Source organism: Heteronotia binoei, chromosome 2, assembly GCF_032191835.1.
Source record: "Heteronotia binoei isolate CCM8104 ecotype False Entrance Well chromosome 2, APGP_CSIRO_Hbin_v1, whole genome shotgun sequence".
In the NCBI taxonomy this organism is placed as follows: domain Eukaryota; kingdom Metazoa; phylum Chordata; class Lepidosauria; order Squamata; family Gekkonidae; genus Heteronotia; species Heteronotia binoei.
In genome coordinates, this window is record NC_083224.1 from 151,658,826 (window position 1) to 151,678,995 (window position 20,170).

At 43.2% G+C, this 20,170-nt stretch overlaps 1 protein-coding gene across 2 annotated transcripts in view; it reads left to right on the plus strand.

Moving 5' to 3' along the window:
• BCAR3 (BCAR3 adaptor protein, NSP family member) overlaps nt 1–19,585 on the plus strand; it is a 97,828-nt gene extending 78,243 nt beyond the window's left edge. For both annotated transcript variants that reach the window (XM_060232239.1, XM_060232241.1), the window contains 6 exons: nt 312–940; nt 6,530–6,645; nt 9,899–10,070; nt 11,559–11,670; nt 17,779–17,991; nt 19,382–19,585. In XM_060232239.1, the coding sequence (XP_060088222.1) occupies nt 312–940; nt 6,530–6,645; nt 9,899–10,070; nt 11,559–11,670; nt 17,779–17,991; nt 19,382–19,560 (1,421 nt within the window). In that variant the 3' untranslated portion in view covers nt 19,561–19,585. The remainder of the gene's footprint in view (nt 1–311; nt 941–6,529; nt 6,646–9,898; nt 10,071–11,558; nt 11,671–17,778; nt 17,992–19,381) is intronic.
• Nucleotides 19,586–20,170: the final 585 nt, after the last annotated feature.

Consider the following 20,170-nt stretch of genomic DNA (forward strand, 5'->3'; position numbering starts at 1 on the left):
AGCATTCAGAACAGGACAACTTTTGTTCTAGGGAAGAGATATGGGCTATAAATAATAAATAAAATAAAGGAGAAATCCAGAGGTCAGCAACACCTGTGGGCTTCCTCATCCTACACTTGCTAAATTTGTCTGGATCTGAAGGGAAACCTTCCATAGTTCCTGCCCTGTCCCTGTCCAAATCAGGTGGCTCCAAGTACTTTGATATGATCTGGACCTTGAGAATCCTCTGATTTCTGTTAGTTTAAATTTTGGTAATGTATCACTTTGTTAAAATCCTTTTTTTGGTTTTTTTTGTGTGTGTGAAACTTCAGGTTCAAGGTATCCAGCTCAGGGTCCTGAAGCTGAATTAAGTCCTTGCCCAAAGTCTCCAGCATACAGAACTGGCAGTGAGCCTGCCCTGAGTCCATTGATGTTTCGCAGATTTGCCTCTGAGTTACAAATCAGTGATGCTCTTAGAAGTTCAGACAGCCAGCTGTACCCTCGGCCTCCACCCAAGCCCAGCAAAGCACCCTTTCTGAGGCCCCTACACTCTTCAGAGGTGCTCTATTGTGAACTTAATGCGGCTGTTCCCACAGACTGCAGTGTGACAAAGCAACCTTTATGTCAGAAGAACAGCTTTGTAGAGCATCTGACAGCTAAGGAGAATGGAATGTGTTCATCCAGAAATTCGGAAACAAGCTACTTGATCCTCGGTGATAATGATTCTTTGAGCTCTGTGGATCCGCTAACAACTCAGACTGAAATGGGCAAAGAGAGCAGCGTGTTTGTCACACCCATTCTTGAGACAGTCTCCAGCTTCAGACCAAATGCTTTCCAATCCAAACTCCTTCCCTCAGAAAACAAACCCCTGGAAGTGGCCATGTTAAAAAGGGTGAAGGAACTGTTAACGAACAACGATGCAAAGACTGTTGCTCTGCATATACTAAAAATGGACTGCAAGGTAAACTAAATCTGTGTTCCTTTTAATGAGGGAGTAACTGATCTTACAAATGGAACAGCTCCATTGTTTCAGACCAGCTCTCCTAGTTTTGTCTTGTTAAAAAAAAAAAAGGTAAAGTAGTCCCCTGTGTGAAACACTGAGTCATTACTGACCCATGGGGTGACATCGCATCATGATGTTTTCCTGGCAGACTTTTTGTTAGGGGGTGGTTTGCCACTGCCTTCCCTGTCATCTACACTTTACTCCCAATAAGCTGGGTACTGAGTTTACTGACCTCAGAAGGATGGAAGGCTGAGTCAACCTTGAGCCAGCTATCTGAACCCTGCTTCTCCAGGATTGAACTCAGGTCATGAGCAGAGCTTGGACTGCAGTACTGTAGCTTACCACTCTGCACCACAGGGCTCATCACAGTCAGAGCCAAAAATGTGTCTGGACCATTTAAAAGTATGAGCTGTGGACTGAATATACTGTGTTAGTTTTTGCTTCTGCATGCATATCCCTCTCCAAGTAAAGAGCTGAGGTTGTATTATGTGGGTGCAGCACCTCTAGGTCCAGATCCAAAGAATAGCAGCCAGAACCAAGGAAGGGGGGAAAACCATGGGCCATGGCTCAGTGAAAGAGCATTTACTCGGCATGCAGAAGGTTCCAGGTTCAATCCCACAGCATCTCCATTTAAAAACAGATCAGGTAATGTGATGTGAAGGAACTCAGCCTGAGATCCTGGAGAGCCACTGCCAGTCTGAGTAGACAATATTGACATTGATGGACCAATGCTCTCATTAAATATAAGGCAGCTTCATGTGATAAGTCTGAGCTCCCTTTGCAGAATGGCAGGATAGAAATGTACAAGATAGATGATGTCTATAGCTGTAGGAAGCCTCCATACTACTTGTTTAGTCTGTAATTGCCGCAGTTTGTTCAGTCTTTTTAAAAACATGGATAATACAGATTATGCTCACTGCAGGCCAGTATTTTCTGTGTGTTTCCCTATGACTTCTAGTCCTGATTTGAGGCAGGTTTTTTTTTTTTTACAATATTCAGTTGCAGCATCAGTCCATCCTGTGTCTGCAGTCAAAATCCTATCCAGACTTCCTAGAAATACTGTCCTTTTAAAATATTTTCACTTTTACTAGTTAATTCCTTTTTCTTTCAGCTGGAGGCACTCATAAATAAAGGGGACTTGAGAACTGAAGTTTTTCATTTTGTAACAAGCAAAGTCACTGATGTTTGTTTTTTTCACTTTATGTGACCATTGTTTTGTAATTGCATTAGGATGATGACAATAAAATAAAATCAACAGTGATAGGCTATGATTTGGGCTTGCTACCAAGTTAAAAACAACAGCAGCAAAAACCATCCTTTTCCCCAAGAGCTGATAATTAGCCATTTATTCATGAGTGCCACAAGAGAAATGGCCAGCCAGAAAAGAACAGGAAGCAAATTAAAACTAGAAAGAAAGGAGAAGCGCGAGAAGAGCAAGGCCTTGGTGAAGGAGATGTATGAGTAAATGTTATAGTAGGATCTTGGTCTTGCAATTAATGTTGCCAGATTTTTCAAAAGTGGAAATAATATAGTATTATGTGACATGCCATATGGAATCTTTAGTTCAGTTATGCTTGCACTTTTGATAGCACTGATAATCTGGTCAGGAGACTAGATTCAGCCTTACCATGTCTGTAGATAGTTGGTGCTACCACTAATGGTTTGACTGATGCGTACACACACTTATACAGCTGGATCAAGGGTATGGCATGCTTTTAGCCCAAAAGGAAGTGCTACTGTCCCTAGGCAAACGAGTACCAGATCTTACAGCTTGTTAAAGGATTAACTGCATAAAATAATTACTGGATGAGGCACGGAGGGAAACTGGCCATTATCTTACAAAGTTGTGAAATGATGAGATTTCCTGTTGCAAGGCAGAGGCTAGGATTAGATGGCTGCTGGGAATGCTTTTTGTGTCTCTGAAAGATAAAAATGGCACACTGAACAGATGGCAGCCATATTGTTCAGGAGAGCCTAGAAATTATTCTGGGTACTCCAGTATTAGGTGAGAATATAAAAAGCTAGAATGCAGACTTACAGGCAGGGTCCATATCGATCCCTCCTCAGTTGTGATACAAGCCAAAATGACATTTGGCTCCCTCTGGTATCTGGTCATAGAGGAGTTTGGCCCTGGCAGTGCATCTGAGGTACTCCTCCTGAGCTACTCTGCCCTCTAGTGGAGCTCTTTCCCCTTCACAGGAATTAAGCTATTTGGCTTTAACTGATGTGTTTCGGAGAGACTATTCCAGAATAGTAGTGTGGGAAAGGATGAGAAATGAGATCACCAAGGACCTTAGATCTCTTATAAGAAGTCTGTGGCTTCCTGCAAGACATCAAAGGAATATGGAATAATACTGAAGGATTAGTTTGCTCCTGTGTGTGTGCCCTGCTGTGTTTTCATGTTTGCAGTCCACAAGCATGAAGCAGTAGTAGTGTGGGTACAGCCAGCAGTAATGTGTTCTTGATTATCAGGATTGGCCTGAGATTTAACAGATGGTGCAGATGTATCGTAAGGATGGTTCCAGACATCAGACTTTATTCAGCAACTGAGTTGCTTTTGCAGGTTGGACACATTGACCCATCAACCATGCTGATTGTTGCTAGTCCAGATGTACTGACGTCTGCAGTGATATTTAAGTGTCTATTTAAATGTCTGGTTTCTGGTTTTGAGGCTACTGTTGCTGGTGAAGTGTCAATCGGCATTATCTCCACCTGTCTTCACAAGGTTATTTCCCGTTATCCTGGACTCAATGACATTGCCTTGAACGTGCCCCCATGCACCCCCCAAGCAATTACAGGCTTCTTAGAAATAACAGCCTGTTTGATGAGTCTGTAAATCATTTTGGCATCAGCTGGTCCACAGAAGCCAGAGGGAGATTTTTCTGGCACTTCTGTCCATTACTCAGGAGCTCTCTGCTCAGAGAGCTTAATCTATATTTATGTCCCATTTAAATGGTGCACTGGAAGAATTGCCTGTTTCCTGTTTTCACATTTGTATAGTCACAGGAGGGTTCTCCGATGAGCTCAGTTAAGCCAAATACCTTTTTGGGCATGTTATTAAGCCGAGGGGATAATTGTGCTAATGACTCTTGGTGCCACCTGCTTACAGCATAGAGAGACTAGAGATCCCTAATGTGGATGATTTGGGTAATACAGTAAAATACGACTGCCACTATGAATTGTAATGGCTGTTGGTGGATGTAGAACTTGCCTTATATTGGATTGTAATATGTCATGGGCCTGTGGCTATGAGCAAGGCCCTGCCTGTGTCAAAAAGGTTCCTGGAGTGATCTTTGATGGGGGTGGGGGAACCAGGCCATAAAGCTCCACCCAAAACTTATGAAATGCACAAGTAGGGTTGCCAACCTCCAGGTGGGGCCTGGAGCTGTCCTAGAATTACAACTCTTCTCCAGAACACACAGATCAGTTCTTCTGGAGGAAATGGCTGCTTTGGAGGGTGCCACTATATGCCACTGAGGTCCCTCCTATCTCCCCCAAATCTTCAAGAATCTCCCAACATGGAGCTGGCAATCCCATTTATAAGTAACTTTAACCCTTGAACAGGTCAGGGTATGGAGCAGATGGCAAGGGAAGGGAACACTTATGCATATATGATATATCCCTGTTGTCCTAGCACAGGGGTGGCCACACAGAATAAACGTCAGATGGTTGAACAATATTACACATATACACCTTTATTAAAATTCTTAATACTTTCTTTGCACAGAAAGATAAAATACAACACAACTATGCTAGAAGGAGACTTAAAAAAAAAAAGGTGGAAATAACAGTTCCCATAAGACCAGCATAGGGAAACATTAGAGAATTATTTTTTGGCACCATTGGGAGAAGGAAGCACACATGTACCATATAAATCACCAACCACCGTTTGCCTTATTATTTAGCTCTTTTTGCCTTAACACCAGGGTTAATACAGCTCCTACAAGAGCTATGAAGCTAAGGGGGAACCCTGCACTGCCCCTTTTAATTCTGTCAGTGGTTCCCTCAGCTCTTGTGCTCTCTTTTCTCCCATTCCAAGTGACTCTCTGTGGTGGTGGAGAAGAGTTTGCAAACCTGCCTATTTCCCCCTCCTCCCTCACTGCACACACAACAGAAATAGTCACCTACCTATGGGTCAGAGCTCAGAGGCTGACTGAGATCCCATGTATACTTACTTGAGAGTAACCCTGCATTAAATTCCCCCTCAACCTCTGGAAGCTGCACAATGTGTGTGAAAGATCTGCACGTGGCTTGCAAACTGCAGTTGGGCTACTCCTGCCCTAGCATATCTCTTTCTTTCAAGAGGGCTGTATTACAGCCAGTAGACTGGAGGGTGGGGCCAGGTGAACAGTTGGAGTTTGCCAGTCAGCATGAGTAATAAGGTTACCACGTGCACAGGGAGATTGGGGTCCAGTGTATTGCCATACAGATTGACTCAACACATAGAAAGCTGGGGAAAGGAGTAGGAAATTGACATTACTGAAATCCAGGGGGTGGGATATAATCTGCCAGCTCCCTAACCACCTTAGTTGTCCTCTCTTTTGTTCTTTTTGCAGTTCTGTAATGTTCTTTTTGAGGTATGACAACCAGACCTGCACACTGTTCCAAATGAGGCTGCACCATAGTTTTATACAATGGCATTATATTGCACATTTTTGTTATTTTACTTTTCTAATAATTCCTAGCATGGAGTTTGCCTTTTTCACTGCTGCTACACAGTGGGCCAAAATGTTCATTGAGCTTTCCAGTGTCATATTTGACTTCTTTAAGAATCCTTGGGTGTATTTCATCTGACTTCCAGACTTACTGGTTGTCAGTTTGCCTGGAAGCCCTAAAACTTCATCTCCTCAATCTCTTATATCAATTTGACTTGGTTCTTCAGACACCCTTCCTAAAAGTAAGCTAAAAAGTGATAGAAACTTATCACACAGTATCAGCTGGAGTTGTGTGAAGATGCTCTTTGAAGGATGTGCCCCTCCCATTTTCTCTCTGAAAACTATTTAAAAATATACTTTTTCAAACTGTGAAAAATTGTTCCTTAAGAGTTCAAAGTTCTGTAGATCAGAAGCTCCATTGCCATCCCTCCCTATAAAGGGCTATGACTACATCAGATCCCTCTGATGAAAAACTCTTTTAAGATTTCCTAGAGCCAACTGGTAAAAAAATTTGTGTCGATGGCTCTTCTACCTTTAAAACAGCTGGATACATAGACTTGGAAGGATAAGCTATGCACAACCTTGAGATAAGCATAGACTTCATGCTGCTGCTAAAGGCACACTGAGAAGGCCTCTTGCAAAGAGGACAATCTTAGGGGTGCTCTACTGGAACCATATGAATTTGTTGTTGGAACTATTGTACGTCACTTCATTGTGTTATATCAGTGGGCACAGGAAGCTGCAGTGAATGGAAGGTCTTTAAATGTCAGGCATATTAAGGCTAAGGATTTGGGGCACTGTAAGTTTTAAATGTGTTTTTTAATTTCCAGACCCTCTTGTTCCTAGGGCTAATGTTCTTGACGTTGCTTTTGTGGACTCTTGCATTTGACAGGTTGCTAGGATACTAGAGGTCTCTGAAGAGATGAGGAGAAGCATGGGGGTAAATTCAGGCTTGGAACTGATTACATTGCCATTTGGCCACCAACTGCGCCTGGACATAATTGAAAGGTAAATATCATCATTGGTGTATGCATCTCTTACCTTCTGCTTAAAATAGTAGTCTGTCAGGGAAAATGGTTGGGGCTTGTTAGAAATACTTTTAGCTGTAGATCTATCATGATCTTTCTTTGCCCTATATATAGGAATTACGTTTATTGGGCAGGTTAGCTATAAAGCAACTTTCTGAAAATGACAGAAAATGCTTCATGCATTTTTAAGGCTGCAAACGTAAGCTGCAGCAGGGACTCACTTGCGGCTGCCTTTGAGGTTGTGGAGTGGGAGAGCAGCAAGAGGAAATGTCTGTGTGTTCTGGCTGCATGGTCAAGGGGGCAGGTTCCAGCATGGGATGGGACCAGGGTGGCAAGAGGGGTGGAGCAGTGGTGGTCCTGACAACAAAGTTTACTAAATACAAACAGACTTAAAACATAGAATCATAAAGTTGGAAGGGACCTCCAGGGTCATTTAGTCCAATCCCCTGCATAGTGCTGGAAATTCACAAATACTGCCCCTTCTAAATTCACAGGATCTGCATTGCTGTCAGATGACCACCCAGCCTCTGTTTAAAAACCTCCGAAGAAGGACAGCCCACCACCTTCCAAGGAAGCCTGTTCCACTGAGGAACTGCTCTGTCAGGAAGTTCTTCCTAATGTTGAGCCGGAAACTCTTTTAATTTCAACCCGTTGGTTCTGGTCATAGGGTCACTTGCTCAAGAGTTAAACTATTTGAGGAAACAGAACCTGTCTCCACCTGAGAAATTACAATTTTTTCACAGCCATTGGACAACTTCATGCTTAGTGTGTATCTTATCCACAGCAGGTGTCCACCTTCAAGTAAATGCATCCCAGAATCCAGGGAAAGAACAGGAAGGAGTGCCCAAAGGGTGTCACAAGTGCAGTGGTTGTAAACAAAGGGACTGGATGTGGTTATCTGACAGCAAAATGCATCCCCTCCCTCCAGCAATCCTTTCATACTCTGGGAAAGATTGCAGAAGGTGCATGGATGCAAGTCAGAAGACTGCAGCGGGGATGACAGAATGATGTTTTCTGCTTCTTCCATGAAAATAGCTCTGCTGAGGGTACAGAGGGTAATTTTGTCCCCCTCTGCACTGTAGTATCCTGAGCTTGCAGGGCTATTAAAATCTACACTAGTCCTGCATACCCAGGAATAAACTTCCCTGGACTGCTGGTGAGAAGGCAACAGAGGAAAAATCTCTGATCCTTGTATCTGCGAATCACTGGATCCCCCCCCCCAAAAAAATTGGGTTAAACACTATGGTTCTTGGAGGTACCAGTAAATGCAAAATGTTGCTAGCTGTCCCCCCCCCCCCACACCCTGACAGCCTTCCATTTATTTTTATTTACCTGCCTACTACTGTATTTTGGATCAAAGGATTATATTTTGTATGTGTAGAAATAACAAGTAGAGACATCAGACTGACTGTCTCCAACTGTCACATTTAATTGTTTCTAACAATACCAGGGCAGCTATGACAAAATAAAACTGGCAAGATCTTGTACCACAGCAAAAAAAGACAAAAACCTTCATGATGAAAACCTATGGGCAGCATTAATAAGAATGAGATTCATTGTGTTCCTTACTTTCCAAGTGAACATCATCCCAATTTAAAACACATTTAATGTTGACTGATGATCTAGTATAATTTCCTATTACAGAATGGTTTATATAGTGGTGGATGATCTTGCTTGTCAAGAAGTAAATACAGTAAGTCCTAAAGGATGTCAAATCGAATGTATCTTACATGTTTCATACACAAATAATGCCAGACAACTCATTGCAGACTGTATTCAGCTATCACAGAAAATACATGACAACTACAAGAAGTCTTCATCATCTCTGACTCTTCCGACATTGCCTCTGAGCAAGCTGCATGCAAGGTTTAGAGGTTTTAGCCAACCGTGTGGTTGCCATGGTATCTTGCTCCAGATTTGGGAGAAACCCAAGGACTGGAATGGTTGGACTGGCAAATGGTATCCCTTTCTCTTGCCAAGCAACAAAATGACCTACTCCAGAGCAATTGTGAAGAGATTCAGATGGCTGTGCCAGCCTTGATCCTCCAGCTGCCAGTAAGAGGGACAGCAGCTCCTTTCCTCCCCCAGGCCCTTCCAACCAAGCTGAAATGCTTTTGTGGGCCTGTCCTGCCCAGACACAGGCACCACTGCCTCTCCTCTTTCGGTGTTATCATGAAACTTCCAAAGTTTTGTGCTCCACACACTTGCCAGCTGTCTCCTTCCCCAAGACACAGAATGTGGCAACTAAGCCAATGATGATGTTTCTCAGGCTGAAACAATGACTGCTACAGATGTTGCAAAACCTGTGCACAGATTGTCTTCTGTTTATTTTATTGCATTTCGAATTGCCCAGCCCCCACAATTGTAGGGCTTTCGGCAACAAATAGAATTGTAAAAACAGTAAAAACCATAACATTAATATCAAAACGTATAATACATTAATTTAAGATCAAGTGGTGAAATTTTCAGTTCCTTCCCATTTCCAGCCTGTGGGTGCCTCATGGATATGAGGGAGAGAGAATTAAATCAGTCAAGAGGACAGAGAGCAGGAGAGGGTGCCAGCCATGATGCTGCCATCATCTTACAAAGCTATGAAAAGTGTAGTGCGTAGATGTTTAGAAGAGCAACGAGGATGGCTGGAGATATGGAGAAGTCCCAGGAAGCACCCTTCACACACTTGAAGAGTTGTCATATGGAGGAGGGCAAAGACTTGTTTTCTGCTGCCCTAAAGAGCAAGGCTAGACCTGAAAGGTTTAAGGTATAAGAAGCGCAGAGTTCAACTGAACACTAGGAAAAACTTCCTGACAGTAAAAGCAGTTTCACAGTGGTACCAATTACCCGGGGTGGGAGAGCTCTCCCTCCCTGGAGGTCTTTTGGGCGAGCCTGAACAGCCTTCTGCTAAAGGTACTTTAGCTTTGGATTTCTTGCATTGATCAGAAAGTTGAACTGATGGCCAACTCCATGTGGTGCAGTCACATGCAATAATCTACATGTGGGTTTTACTTATTTTCCTACTCAGAAATACTTCTAAGAAGACCACATTCAGTAAAGAAGCTCTGAGTGTGGTCTTTATTACATGTGGGGCACTGATTATATATTATATGAATGTCTAGTGCTCATTTCTATCCAACATTTATTATCAGAGTGAATCAGTACAATTTTTGCACCAACTCCACCTTTGGCAGCTATTTTGTTAATTCACCTTAACCTTCTTGGTTTGCTTCCCCCTTCAGACACAATACCATGGCAATAGGAATTGCAGTGGATATCCTAGGCTGCACAGGAAACTTAGAAGAGCGAGTTGCAACCTTAAATCGGATTATCCAGGTAGCTGTGGAACTCAAGGACTCCATGGGGGATCTGTATGCCTTCTCAGCTGTGATGAAAGCCCTGGAAATGCCTCAGGTAAAAGGGATCCCCTAGGCTAGGTTATTTATTCTGAAAGGACCAAACAGGCCTCTGGTTTAAGAGATTAACACGACTCAAACCCTGCAATATTCATACGGTTGTGTTGGATGTGATCAAAATTATTTGGAAGATGTGGCAGAAAGAGGCTAGTGGACAGAGAATAGTAGGCCAGGATACACGCCAGGCTGGTTTAGAAGGGCAGTGGAAAAAGACAGAAACATCATCATATTCCAGTGCTCATGAGCAAGTATCATTGGAGGAGCTGCTGGTTTGATGTTCTGTTTAGCATGCAGGGAGAGGGCATCATTTCCCTGGCAGTTTCATCCAGCATCAGAAGCAGGTCAGCTCACCCACCCACTCACAACCTGCTGGCTTGGGAGGGAAGCTCCAGTGTAGCCAGCTATCATATCTGAAACAGAGTTGGTAATTCATTCACGCTGAACTTTTCTCATGTCCTTGATCTGATAGTTTATATTGCAATTTGCAATCAGAGAACTTGCATTTATCTGGTTTTAAAAAACAAGTAAAAATGCTTGGTACATTTAAGTGAATTACAGGGACAGTGAAGAACTACCATTATGGTGTTCATATTATATAGTCCTAATAAAGATTGTATCAGTTCTGGTTGGGTACCTCAGCATATTTCCCTTGTTTTTCACCCAGGTGTGTTACTTGAGAAACCAGGAGTGAGAATGCCCTGCCCTAACTAAAGAGAGTAAATTAAACAACGCTCCTAGGAACAGGATTTATTTTATAATTTCCCTGTCTGCCCTCTGTCTTTGTGGGTCACAGGCTTTGGAAACAGCTTTGATCATGCCTATACTATAGAAAAAAAATAAGAATGTCTCTAAGCAAGCACTGTTCTTAGTATGTGCGGTGTGCTTTTTAAAAAAGAGATACCAAGACTCTCATCTCTCTGGAAACAACATGCTCTGATCTGGGGGCTCTTCCCCTTTTCCTTTATATATAGGATTCTGAAGATCTTGATCAATGATTAAAATTTTGTGGCTGTGGAAAGATGGCTCAAGAAATATTACTTAGCTGTCTTGTGAAATAGTATAGGAAAAATGTGTATGTGTGGGAGGGAATCTTTCCCCCCACAATTCTCAAGATTAGTGTGGCTGCAGGTACCACCACCTGCTGGCTGTAGTGGTGTTGAGTGTCCAGGAGCTGCTCTAAGCTCTGGCAAATGCTGTCATCGGTTCTGAATATTAAGGATTAGTACACTCTCAATGCATTTATTTTTAAGGGGAATTTATATCCTCCAGCATATTTTTTAATGATTTCACAAGTTTGCCAGAAAATCTATTTAGTGTCAATGTGGCCCTGATCAGAGGATTTAGATATTTGAGATGGGGGCCACATGTTGCTGTTAGATATATAGATTCCTAAACTGCACAGGGTTCAACAAGCACGCATCTAACTTTCCTTGGGAAGAAGCAATGGACGGGACTCCTTGACAGTCTAACTGTTCTGCCTCTGCAGGTGACCAGGTTGGAGCAGACGTGGACCACTTTGAGGCACTGCTACACCCAGACAGCCATCTTGTATGAGAAACAGCTGAAGCCATTCAGCAAAGCCTTACATGAAGGAAGAGGTGATTACATGTGTGATTGCAGGCAGCTGCATGACATTTATCATCATCAAGAGAACTCAAGTACTTAGGCCTCAGCTGCTATCACATTAACAAAGAGGGTACAAGCAAATAAAGTCCTGCCATTGAGAATAATATGTAGATTCCATTAGACCCAACCACACCCTGTTTTGCTTGTGGTTAACTCCTGATTTCCCACCGGGCACTGAACTATCTTGCAAATAAAGATTTCTGTCTAGTATGTTTTCATCTCACCCTTCCTCTAAAGAGCTTGGGTTGATCTCCATGGTTCTTCCTTCCCAGTTAATTTTACAAAAACCCTCTTAGGCTGAGTGTGACTGGCTCAGTGTCACCTAGTAAATTTCACAGCAGAGTGGGGCTTAGAACCTCGGTCTCCCAAACCTTAATCTGACCCTCTAGCCACTAGAGAACATTGGGTCTCACATAAGAACGCAACTGCCCAAATAAGGAAAAGATATGTATGTGAACACGTTTTTCATTGTGAACCATTCCCTTTGAATAAATACCTTATTTTTGTTCGAGATGAGGAGAACATCCTGGCACATTTGGGTACTCCTCTTCCTATCATCCTGGGAGGCAGGGACTAGATTATTCTTTCCACCCCCAGTGGGGAAGGGAGTGTCCACACTCTTTGAGCTCTGTGGGACAACCAATTCTCAGATAGCAGCTAGATAGCAAGATCTTTCCCTTTCATGTGCCTAACCTTTGTTACGATTTTTACATGATTTTTAGCTTTACAGATAAAGGGAGAATTGTTATACTATCAGTCTATCTCCCCTTTCTTTCTTCCCCCCATTCCTTCTTAGCAATTGAGTCTTTCCAGGCATCATAGCAGGAGGGCTCTGCATAAGCTCTTGAAATAACCACATGCCCAACTAGAGCTCCAGGGGCAGAACTGTAAACTACAAAGCAAACCAGCAAGGGGGGTGAAGAGCAAACTGATGCACCAGCTTCCTGTAGAGTATAGTGAGGAAGGCCTGACTCCCTAGAGCAGGCCTCTAGACCAGAGAAGAAATGCCCGGTGGTATGGGGGTGTGGTCAGCCTTCACTCCAGCAGGGGGTCATCAAGCAGAAAATGAACCAGAGATTATTATTTGAGATTATCCTTCTAATCTTTGCTGAAGGGATTTGTTAGAAAGAAAAAAAATCCAGTAAGCTCAAAAAGCAGACTTCCAGAAAGAGGCACAGTGGGGCTGATAAGCAAGCTCCTCCCCACAGCAAGCTTTGGGGACAGCATAGATGCCAAAAGAAAAAAAAAGCCTATGCCTTTCACCTACAGACAAGATGAGAAATGCTCCAAAGGCTATGAAATTTAGCCTTGTAGTCCAGTAGAACTCTACCTAGTTGTTCAGAGAAGAGTTAAGAAGAAATTCCTGGAACAAGTCAAGACAACCTTATTGCTCCTGTTGCCAGCCCAAATCTGCTGGACAGTCAGCTGGGATCAACAAGAATGCAAAGCAAAAAAATCAACAATTCTGATGCCAGGACAGTTCAGGTGGGAGAAAGATTTTAGCAATTTCAGGCAACTTGGCCAAGATCTACCTTGGGACAGGTAGGTGAAAGAAACAATCTCAACTACCTAACAGATTTTCTGCTCCTCCACCCAGTCACTTCCTGCACTCCCCAGTCTCAAATTGCCTGCCAAAACAACAGTGTACCTTCAGTGCAGTAAATCACCTTCTGGACATAGATGCAGTAGAGCCTGTTCCATCATCAAAATGGTTCTCAGGAATTTACTCCTCCCCCCGCAGTAAACAGTTCAAACTTAAAATGGAGTCTGGAGAGTGGCCTTGGGTCTAATATACTTGAACAATTTTGTGAGGTACCAATACTTCAATATGGAAGCATTGAGAACCTTTGCAGAATCTTTTCTGGTGAGAGAATTTGAGATCAATCAACTTGACAGAGGCATATCTCCATGTACTGATTTTTCCAGCACACTGTCGCTTCCTCAGATTCATCTTTTGGCAAATTCCATTTCCAATACAAGGCCCTGCTTCTGGTGTGGCATCTGTTCCCGGAATATTTACAAAGCTCCTTGTTCCATTAGCAGCTCACCTGAGGACGTAGGGTATCCATGTGCAGCTATACCTGGATGAACTTCCAGCCAGGTCACCCTCTCACCAAAAGCTGTCAAGGATCTAGAGATCATCATAGACTGCCTCACAGACTCCTAATCAACATCCAGAAGAGTCAGTTGTCTCCATCACAGTCAGTCCTCCTCCTGGGGGACAATCATAGGGTCTCAACAGGGCAAATTATTCTTACCTCCAAAAAGTGCACAGAAAATAAAGGTAGTAAAAAGAACCTAGATGATAAAAAAATGAATCTCATTATGCTAGCACAGTTACAGGATTAAGTGATTGTGGCAATCGATTCTCTGCCTTCAGCCAGGATCCACTCTTAAGAATTACAGTGGCTGATGCTACTGTATCATAGACACATTACCTTCAAACAATATATCAGACTGAACACAGAAAAAGGTTTTTATACCCCACTTTTCTCTATCCTAAGGAATCCAAAAGCAGCTTACAATGGCCTTCCCTTCCTCTCCTCACAACAGGCACCCTGCGAAGTTGGTGGGGCTGAGAAAGTTCTGAGAGAACTGTGACTGGCCAAAGGTCTTCCAGAGGCTTCATGTGGAGGAGTCAGAAATCAAACCTGGTTCTCCAGATTAAAGTCTGCCTGTCTTAAACGCTTTACCATACTGGCTCTCCTTGATGAAGGATCTTGCTGGATGGATGATCATGAACCATCTCTCTTAGAAGAAAGCTGCTTCAGTGGTCTGTAGATGTACAGATTATCATGGACACAAGCCTAGTGGGCTGGGGAACCCATTGCCCACTGGGACATGTACAAGACACGTGGATCAAAACAGAATCCAAATGCAGCATAAACTTCCTGAAGTTGAGAGTGATCAGCCTAAGCCTACAACATTTCCAAGAGAAAATAAAGAACATAATAATGTCTGCATAAGAATAGACAACAGTTCAATCAAAACACATGTAGATCACCAAGGAAGGACCAAATTGATGTAATTACAGCAGGAAGCATCATGCATAACGACATTGGCAGAAATTCACATAGCCTCAATAACAGCAGAACTCATTCAGAGATCACTAAACATCCAAGTAGACCAGCTAAGCAGAAGCCAGCTAGATCCTGAAGAGTGGGCACTTAACCCAGACCTATTTGAACAGATAATGAGTCACTTTGGTTGCTCACAAGTAGATCTGTTTGTGACAAAGGTATCAAGATTCTTCCCCCAATTCATGTGCCCTCAAGTGGAACAAGTGGATGCCCTGATTCACTGTAGTTGACAGGTTTCCTTTATGCCTTCCTTCTGATTCCAGTCATTCCCCAAAAGCTACAAGCAGAAGGCAGAAATCATGAGTGGCTCTGAGATGGCCATGGTTCTCCAGTTTAGTAACCTTGTCCACTCTACTATCATGGAAACTGTCAATAGTTTCAAATGTGCTAATGCAGGGCTGTTCCACACCCAGACCCTTCATAGTTGCATCTGGTCACCAGGAAACTGAGCAGCAGGCACTGTTAGCACAAGGTTTTTTTGGCGCAGGTTGTTCACACAGTGTTATCTGCACGTAGACCATCTACATCACATCTTATGACTACACATGGAAGGCATAAGTGAGGTGGTGTAGGCAGAAGCAGTGCTTAACCACATCAGCGAGTCTTCCCCAGATACTTCTGTTCTTACAAAATCGTTTCTCCCAAAGTTTGTCTCAAAGTAGCAGCCCTGGCTTCAGTCATCCCGAGTATAGATGGTTATCCCATTTCCAGGCACCTAGCAGTTAGATGTTTCCTTAAAGGTGCATCATTGTGCGATTCTGAGGTTCCCATTATGGAAACTTCATGTAGGTTTTAACTGAACCACCTTTTGAGCCACTGAGAGAGATTTCTCTCAAATCTCTGACACTTAAGTACTGTTCCTGGGTAGCAATTACTTTAGCAAGAAAAATACTTGAATTGAGAGCACTGTCAGCCTCTAAAGGGCTATGCATCTTCTGTAAAAACATGGTGCTCCTATGTCCAGAACCTACATTTGTGCCTAAAGTGTATTCACTTTTTCACAGGACACAGGAACTATTCTTATCTTTCTGTCCTAGTGCATTGTATTAAAAAAACCCTGGCATTCATGGGATCTACAAAGGGCCTTATTTATATACATTAGAAGAACAAAACCAACCAGAAAGTCAAAAGTCTTGTTCGTAGCATATCATGCAGTAGTGAAGGGCAAAAAGGTTTCTAGAGTTGCCCTTTGCAGGTTGCTGAAAGACTGCATATCAATAGCCCACTCATTGCAAGGTCTCATCCTGCCTGAAAGAATCATGGCACATTCAGGGCCTTTTCACACTTAGCAGTGGAAACCGGAAGGGAGTCGGTATTGTACCGCCTTGCAGTAATCCGAGACAGGGATGGGAGTTTTCAAACACGTGTTTTTTTTCCCGGTAGGGTTCCGTGATTGAAGCAAGCCATTTCACACTGTTCCGCTTTTATCTCGCTTCCACCAGCGCCAGCCGTTTTCGCCGGCCAGCACACGCTCTCCGGCTTTTTTTTTTTTTTTGGGAACGTCGGGCAAAGATCGCTATAGCGCTGTAGCGACGTATCCCAACAGCACCACCATAGAAATGGCTAGCCTCCATTGAGATAAGTTATCAAGTTTCAGCGGCGGCGCTCTCTGGCATCTTAATGGAACCCAGGCATCCCCATGGTGATGCTGTTGTGATACGTCGCTATCGCGATCTTAGCCTGACATTCAAAAAAAAAAAAGCCGGAGATCGCGCGCCGGTGGGCGAAAAAGGGCGCGAAAACTGCTCCCGGATTAGATACTGGACATTTCACACAGCGTCCCATACCGATTTCAACCCGGAAAGAGGGGTTGAAAACTGGAAGAAGCTGCTCTTTGTTAGTAACGACTCCGGCATGCCTCACTACCGGGAGAGCCGCGGGACTGTGTGAAAAGGTGACAGTATTCCGGTAGCAGCCAGTTACTGAGTTGGGTCTGTCTGAAATGCCAGCAGAAACCCATAACTGTTCAGTAACTGACCAGCTTCCATACCAGAATACATAGGATGTGTGAAAAAGTTCTCAATCTACCAGAAGTGCATCTACCACAGCAGTCTTCCATATGGATAACTCAATGGAAGACATAGGCAAAGCTGCAGATGTATCCTTTGGCCAAAGGGTGCAGCAGCAGCTGTTAAGACAGGCCTGTGTCTGTGGTTGTTAGTCAAGACCCTCCCATTGGACATGTGGCTTTGTAACCTCTCAAATGTGCCACAATGTCCTACTGATTTCAAATGAAAATGGAACATTGGACTTACCTTGAAAGTTCCTTTTCTTTGAGACCAAGGAGGGCAACGATCTGGACTCATGCAAGCTTTTTTTGTCTCCAGTGGTGAGAGAACTGTCTGCCAACAGAGAGATTAGCTTGTGAAACTACTACTGTGTGTTTCTCTCTGCTTCCTACAGTATTACTTGTTCCTGTTAAGGTTAAGGTTTAAGTTGTTTCAGACAGTTGGGATGGAGGAAGGCTCAAGCCATACAAAGTAGTCTCTTTAGGAATTGTGGAAGCCTCCAAAATGAAGAGGGTGGGCACTTCTCTCCATGGGGGTAGAAAGAGCGATCTAGTTCTTGGCTCCTAGGATGATCAGAATAGGAGTACCCAAACACACCAAGAACCTTCTCATACCTTCTCAAACAAAGGGAACCTTCAAGGTAAGTCCAATGTTGCATTTACTGATTGAAGACTGATTGAATAGTTTCTTTTGGGCTTCACCAAGTGACTTATGACAAGGTCCACGCAGTGGACGTAAGGTACACATCTTGTCTCCTGGAGAGAAGGTAGAACCATTGTAGCCCAGATACTAACAGCTGAATTCTGTTGGGTTGTTTGTTGAGAAATAGTACCTAATAATACAGAGATGTTAACTGTGGTAGCATTCTAGTACTGCATGATAAACAAAATAATTACCAAAACCTGTTTGTATTTGGGAAAAAGCTTGTCCTGCTTCAACAGTACTTTGGAGTTGTGCAAAAGTAAATGGATTTCCTCTTACTTGCTTTTAGAGACAACCTGTATTCCACAAAACATCATTACTGTACCCCTACTGATGCCTCTGGTTACTCTGCTGGAACGCCAAGTAGTTGTGTTTGATGGGATGGATGTTTGGGAGAACACTGACCAAAGCTGTGAAATCATGCTGAAGCATTTAGCAACTGCTCGCTCAATAGCACAAAATGCTGACCTGAACAGCACAAATGCAGAACGGATCCTGCACGGTAGGAAGGAGAGGAGGAAGGAGCACTTCTTCACATTGTTACAGCTCCATGGGTGGTTTTGTGTTTGGTTTCTTTTGGAGGTTCTTTTTTTTTTTGCAGAATTAGAAACACAGAAGGGTGGGACAGGGATGTTTAAATAATACTACAGCTATTGCGCCCAAGGCGGTTGAAATGTAATTTTAGAAATAAATCTTTTTAATTTCAAAGGGGTGATGGTGGTGTAAGAGGGGACAGATTTACCTTAATCCACAGGGATGGTGGGAAAAGAAAAGTATAAATGTTTTAATTAATTAAATATCCCATGCACACTTGACCACTGCGGTATATAAGACTGTGCTGGGCCATGTCTGCACTACCTGTTAATAGTACAAGTCATGCAAGTCGGTAAGGCTTGGGAGAAAGGGTATCTGCCCTTTCTAGGTACTTATGACTCATTCCTTACCTAGCAAAAGTAGCAGAAGACACTGCTATGCTGACATGGCCATTGATTCTAGTAATGACAAGAAACATTTCTAAAATAGCAAAGTATGTTGCTGAACCTATGGGAAAAAAACTTGCTTTATGCTGGTATTACCCCTGGAAAAAGAGGTCTGCAACATTTTCAAGACTAGCTATTCTATTATCTTACTTTAATTCATTCAATACACATCCAAGGAACAGAAGAAGACTGCAGATTTATACCCTGCCCTTTTCTCTGAATCAGAGCGGCTTACAATCTCCTATATTTCCCCCCACAACAGACACCCTGTGAGATGGGTGGGGCTGAGAGGGCTTTCACAGCAGCAGCCCTTTCAAGGACAACCCCTGTGATAGCTATGGCTAACCCAAGGCCATTCCAGCAGCTGTAAGTGGAGGAGTGGGGAATCAAACCCGGTTCTCCCAGATAAGAGTCTGTACATTTAACCACTACACCAAACTGGCTCTGAAAAGAGCACCCAAGTGGTATCTATAGCAATGGCTAACCACCCCTCAAGCTAGGGGCTCTAGGAATGGAAGCTGGAAATCCAGATGCCCATTATTTAAGTGTAGCTACTCTGGAGCCTAAATTGTTGTTAGGACTTTTTAAAAAACATGCAAGAACATCCCCAGAATTATGGCTGTGAGGATTACTCATTAATAGCAATTGACATAATTGCAGCAAAGTGTTTTTCAAGTGCCATATGCACACAGGAGCACCAGCTGCAAGCTCCTGTGGCTACAGCCATGATAGGTTAAATGTTATTTTCTCTGAAGGATGTTCTGAACTGGTCTCCTTAAGTATTTAACATTGAATAGAACAGTTTTGTCTTTTTGCTCAACAGACAAATGGAGGTTTTTGTCTTGAATGTTTCTGTGCTGGAAATGCTGTTTTATAGCTGTCCTTACATATTTCCTATTTTTGCCTCAACAGGTTTTCAGCCAGATGATGAGATGAGTGAAATCTTCAAAACAGAATTCCAAATGAGATTGCTGTGGGGCAGCAAAGGAGCACAGGTTAACCAAAGTGAAAGATACGAGAAATTCAACCAGATATTAACTGCACTCTCCCGAAAATTAGAACCTCCTCTAACAAAACACACTGAGCAGTGAAGTATCTAACAGACTTTCCATTACAGTTGATTCAGTTTAACTGTTTAGCAGAGAAAAACAAAATGTAAAACAGGGACCGTTCCAAATATTTTCCCAGTTAAAAAAGGGACTGGGGAAGCAAAATATTTCCCAGCACTTCCTTACCCTATGTTGCTTTTCCTGCTCACACATTGTATGCTACTGTATTCAAAATACCAGGCTGTCTGTGGAAGGGTGATGATCCCAGGCGATTATTGTGTGGCAAACACAATGTCACAACACTACGCAGCCAGATTTGCATACATGACAATTTCATGAATCCAGTTACAGTGTTTTCTTAATCAGCAATAGCTACTCGTGGTTCCAGAGAGCCCTCTGGTAAAGCTGCAGTACTGCAGTCAAACTCTCTGCTCACGACCTGAGTTCAATCCCAGTGGAAGCTGGGTTCAGGTAGCCAGCTCAAGGTTGACCCAGCCTTCCATCCTTTCAAGGTTAGTAAAATGAGTACCCAGCTTGCTGGGGGGGAAGTGTAGATGACTGGGGAAGGCAATGGCAAGCCACCTCGTAAAAAGTCTGCTGTGAAAACGTCATGATGCGACGTCACCCCAGAGTTGGAAACGACTGGTGCTTG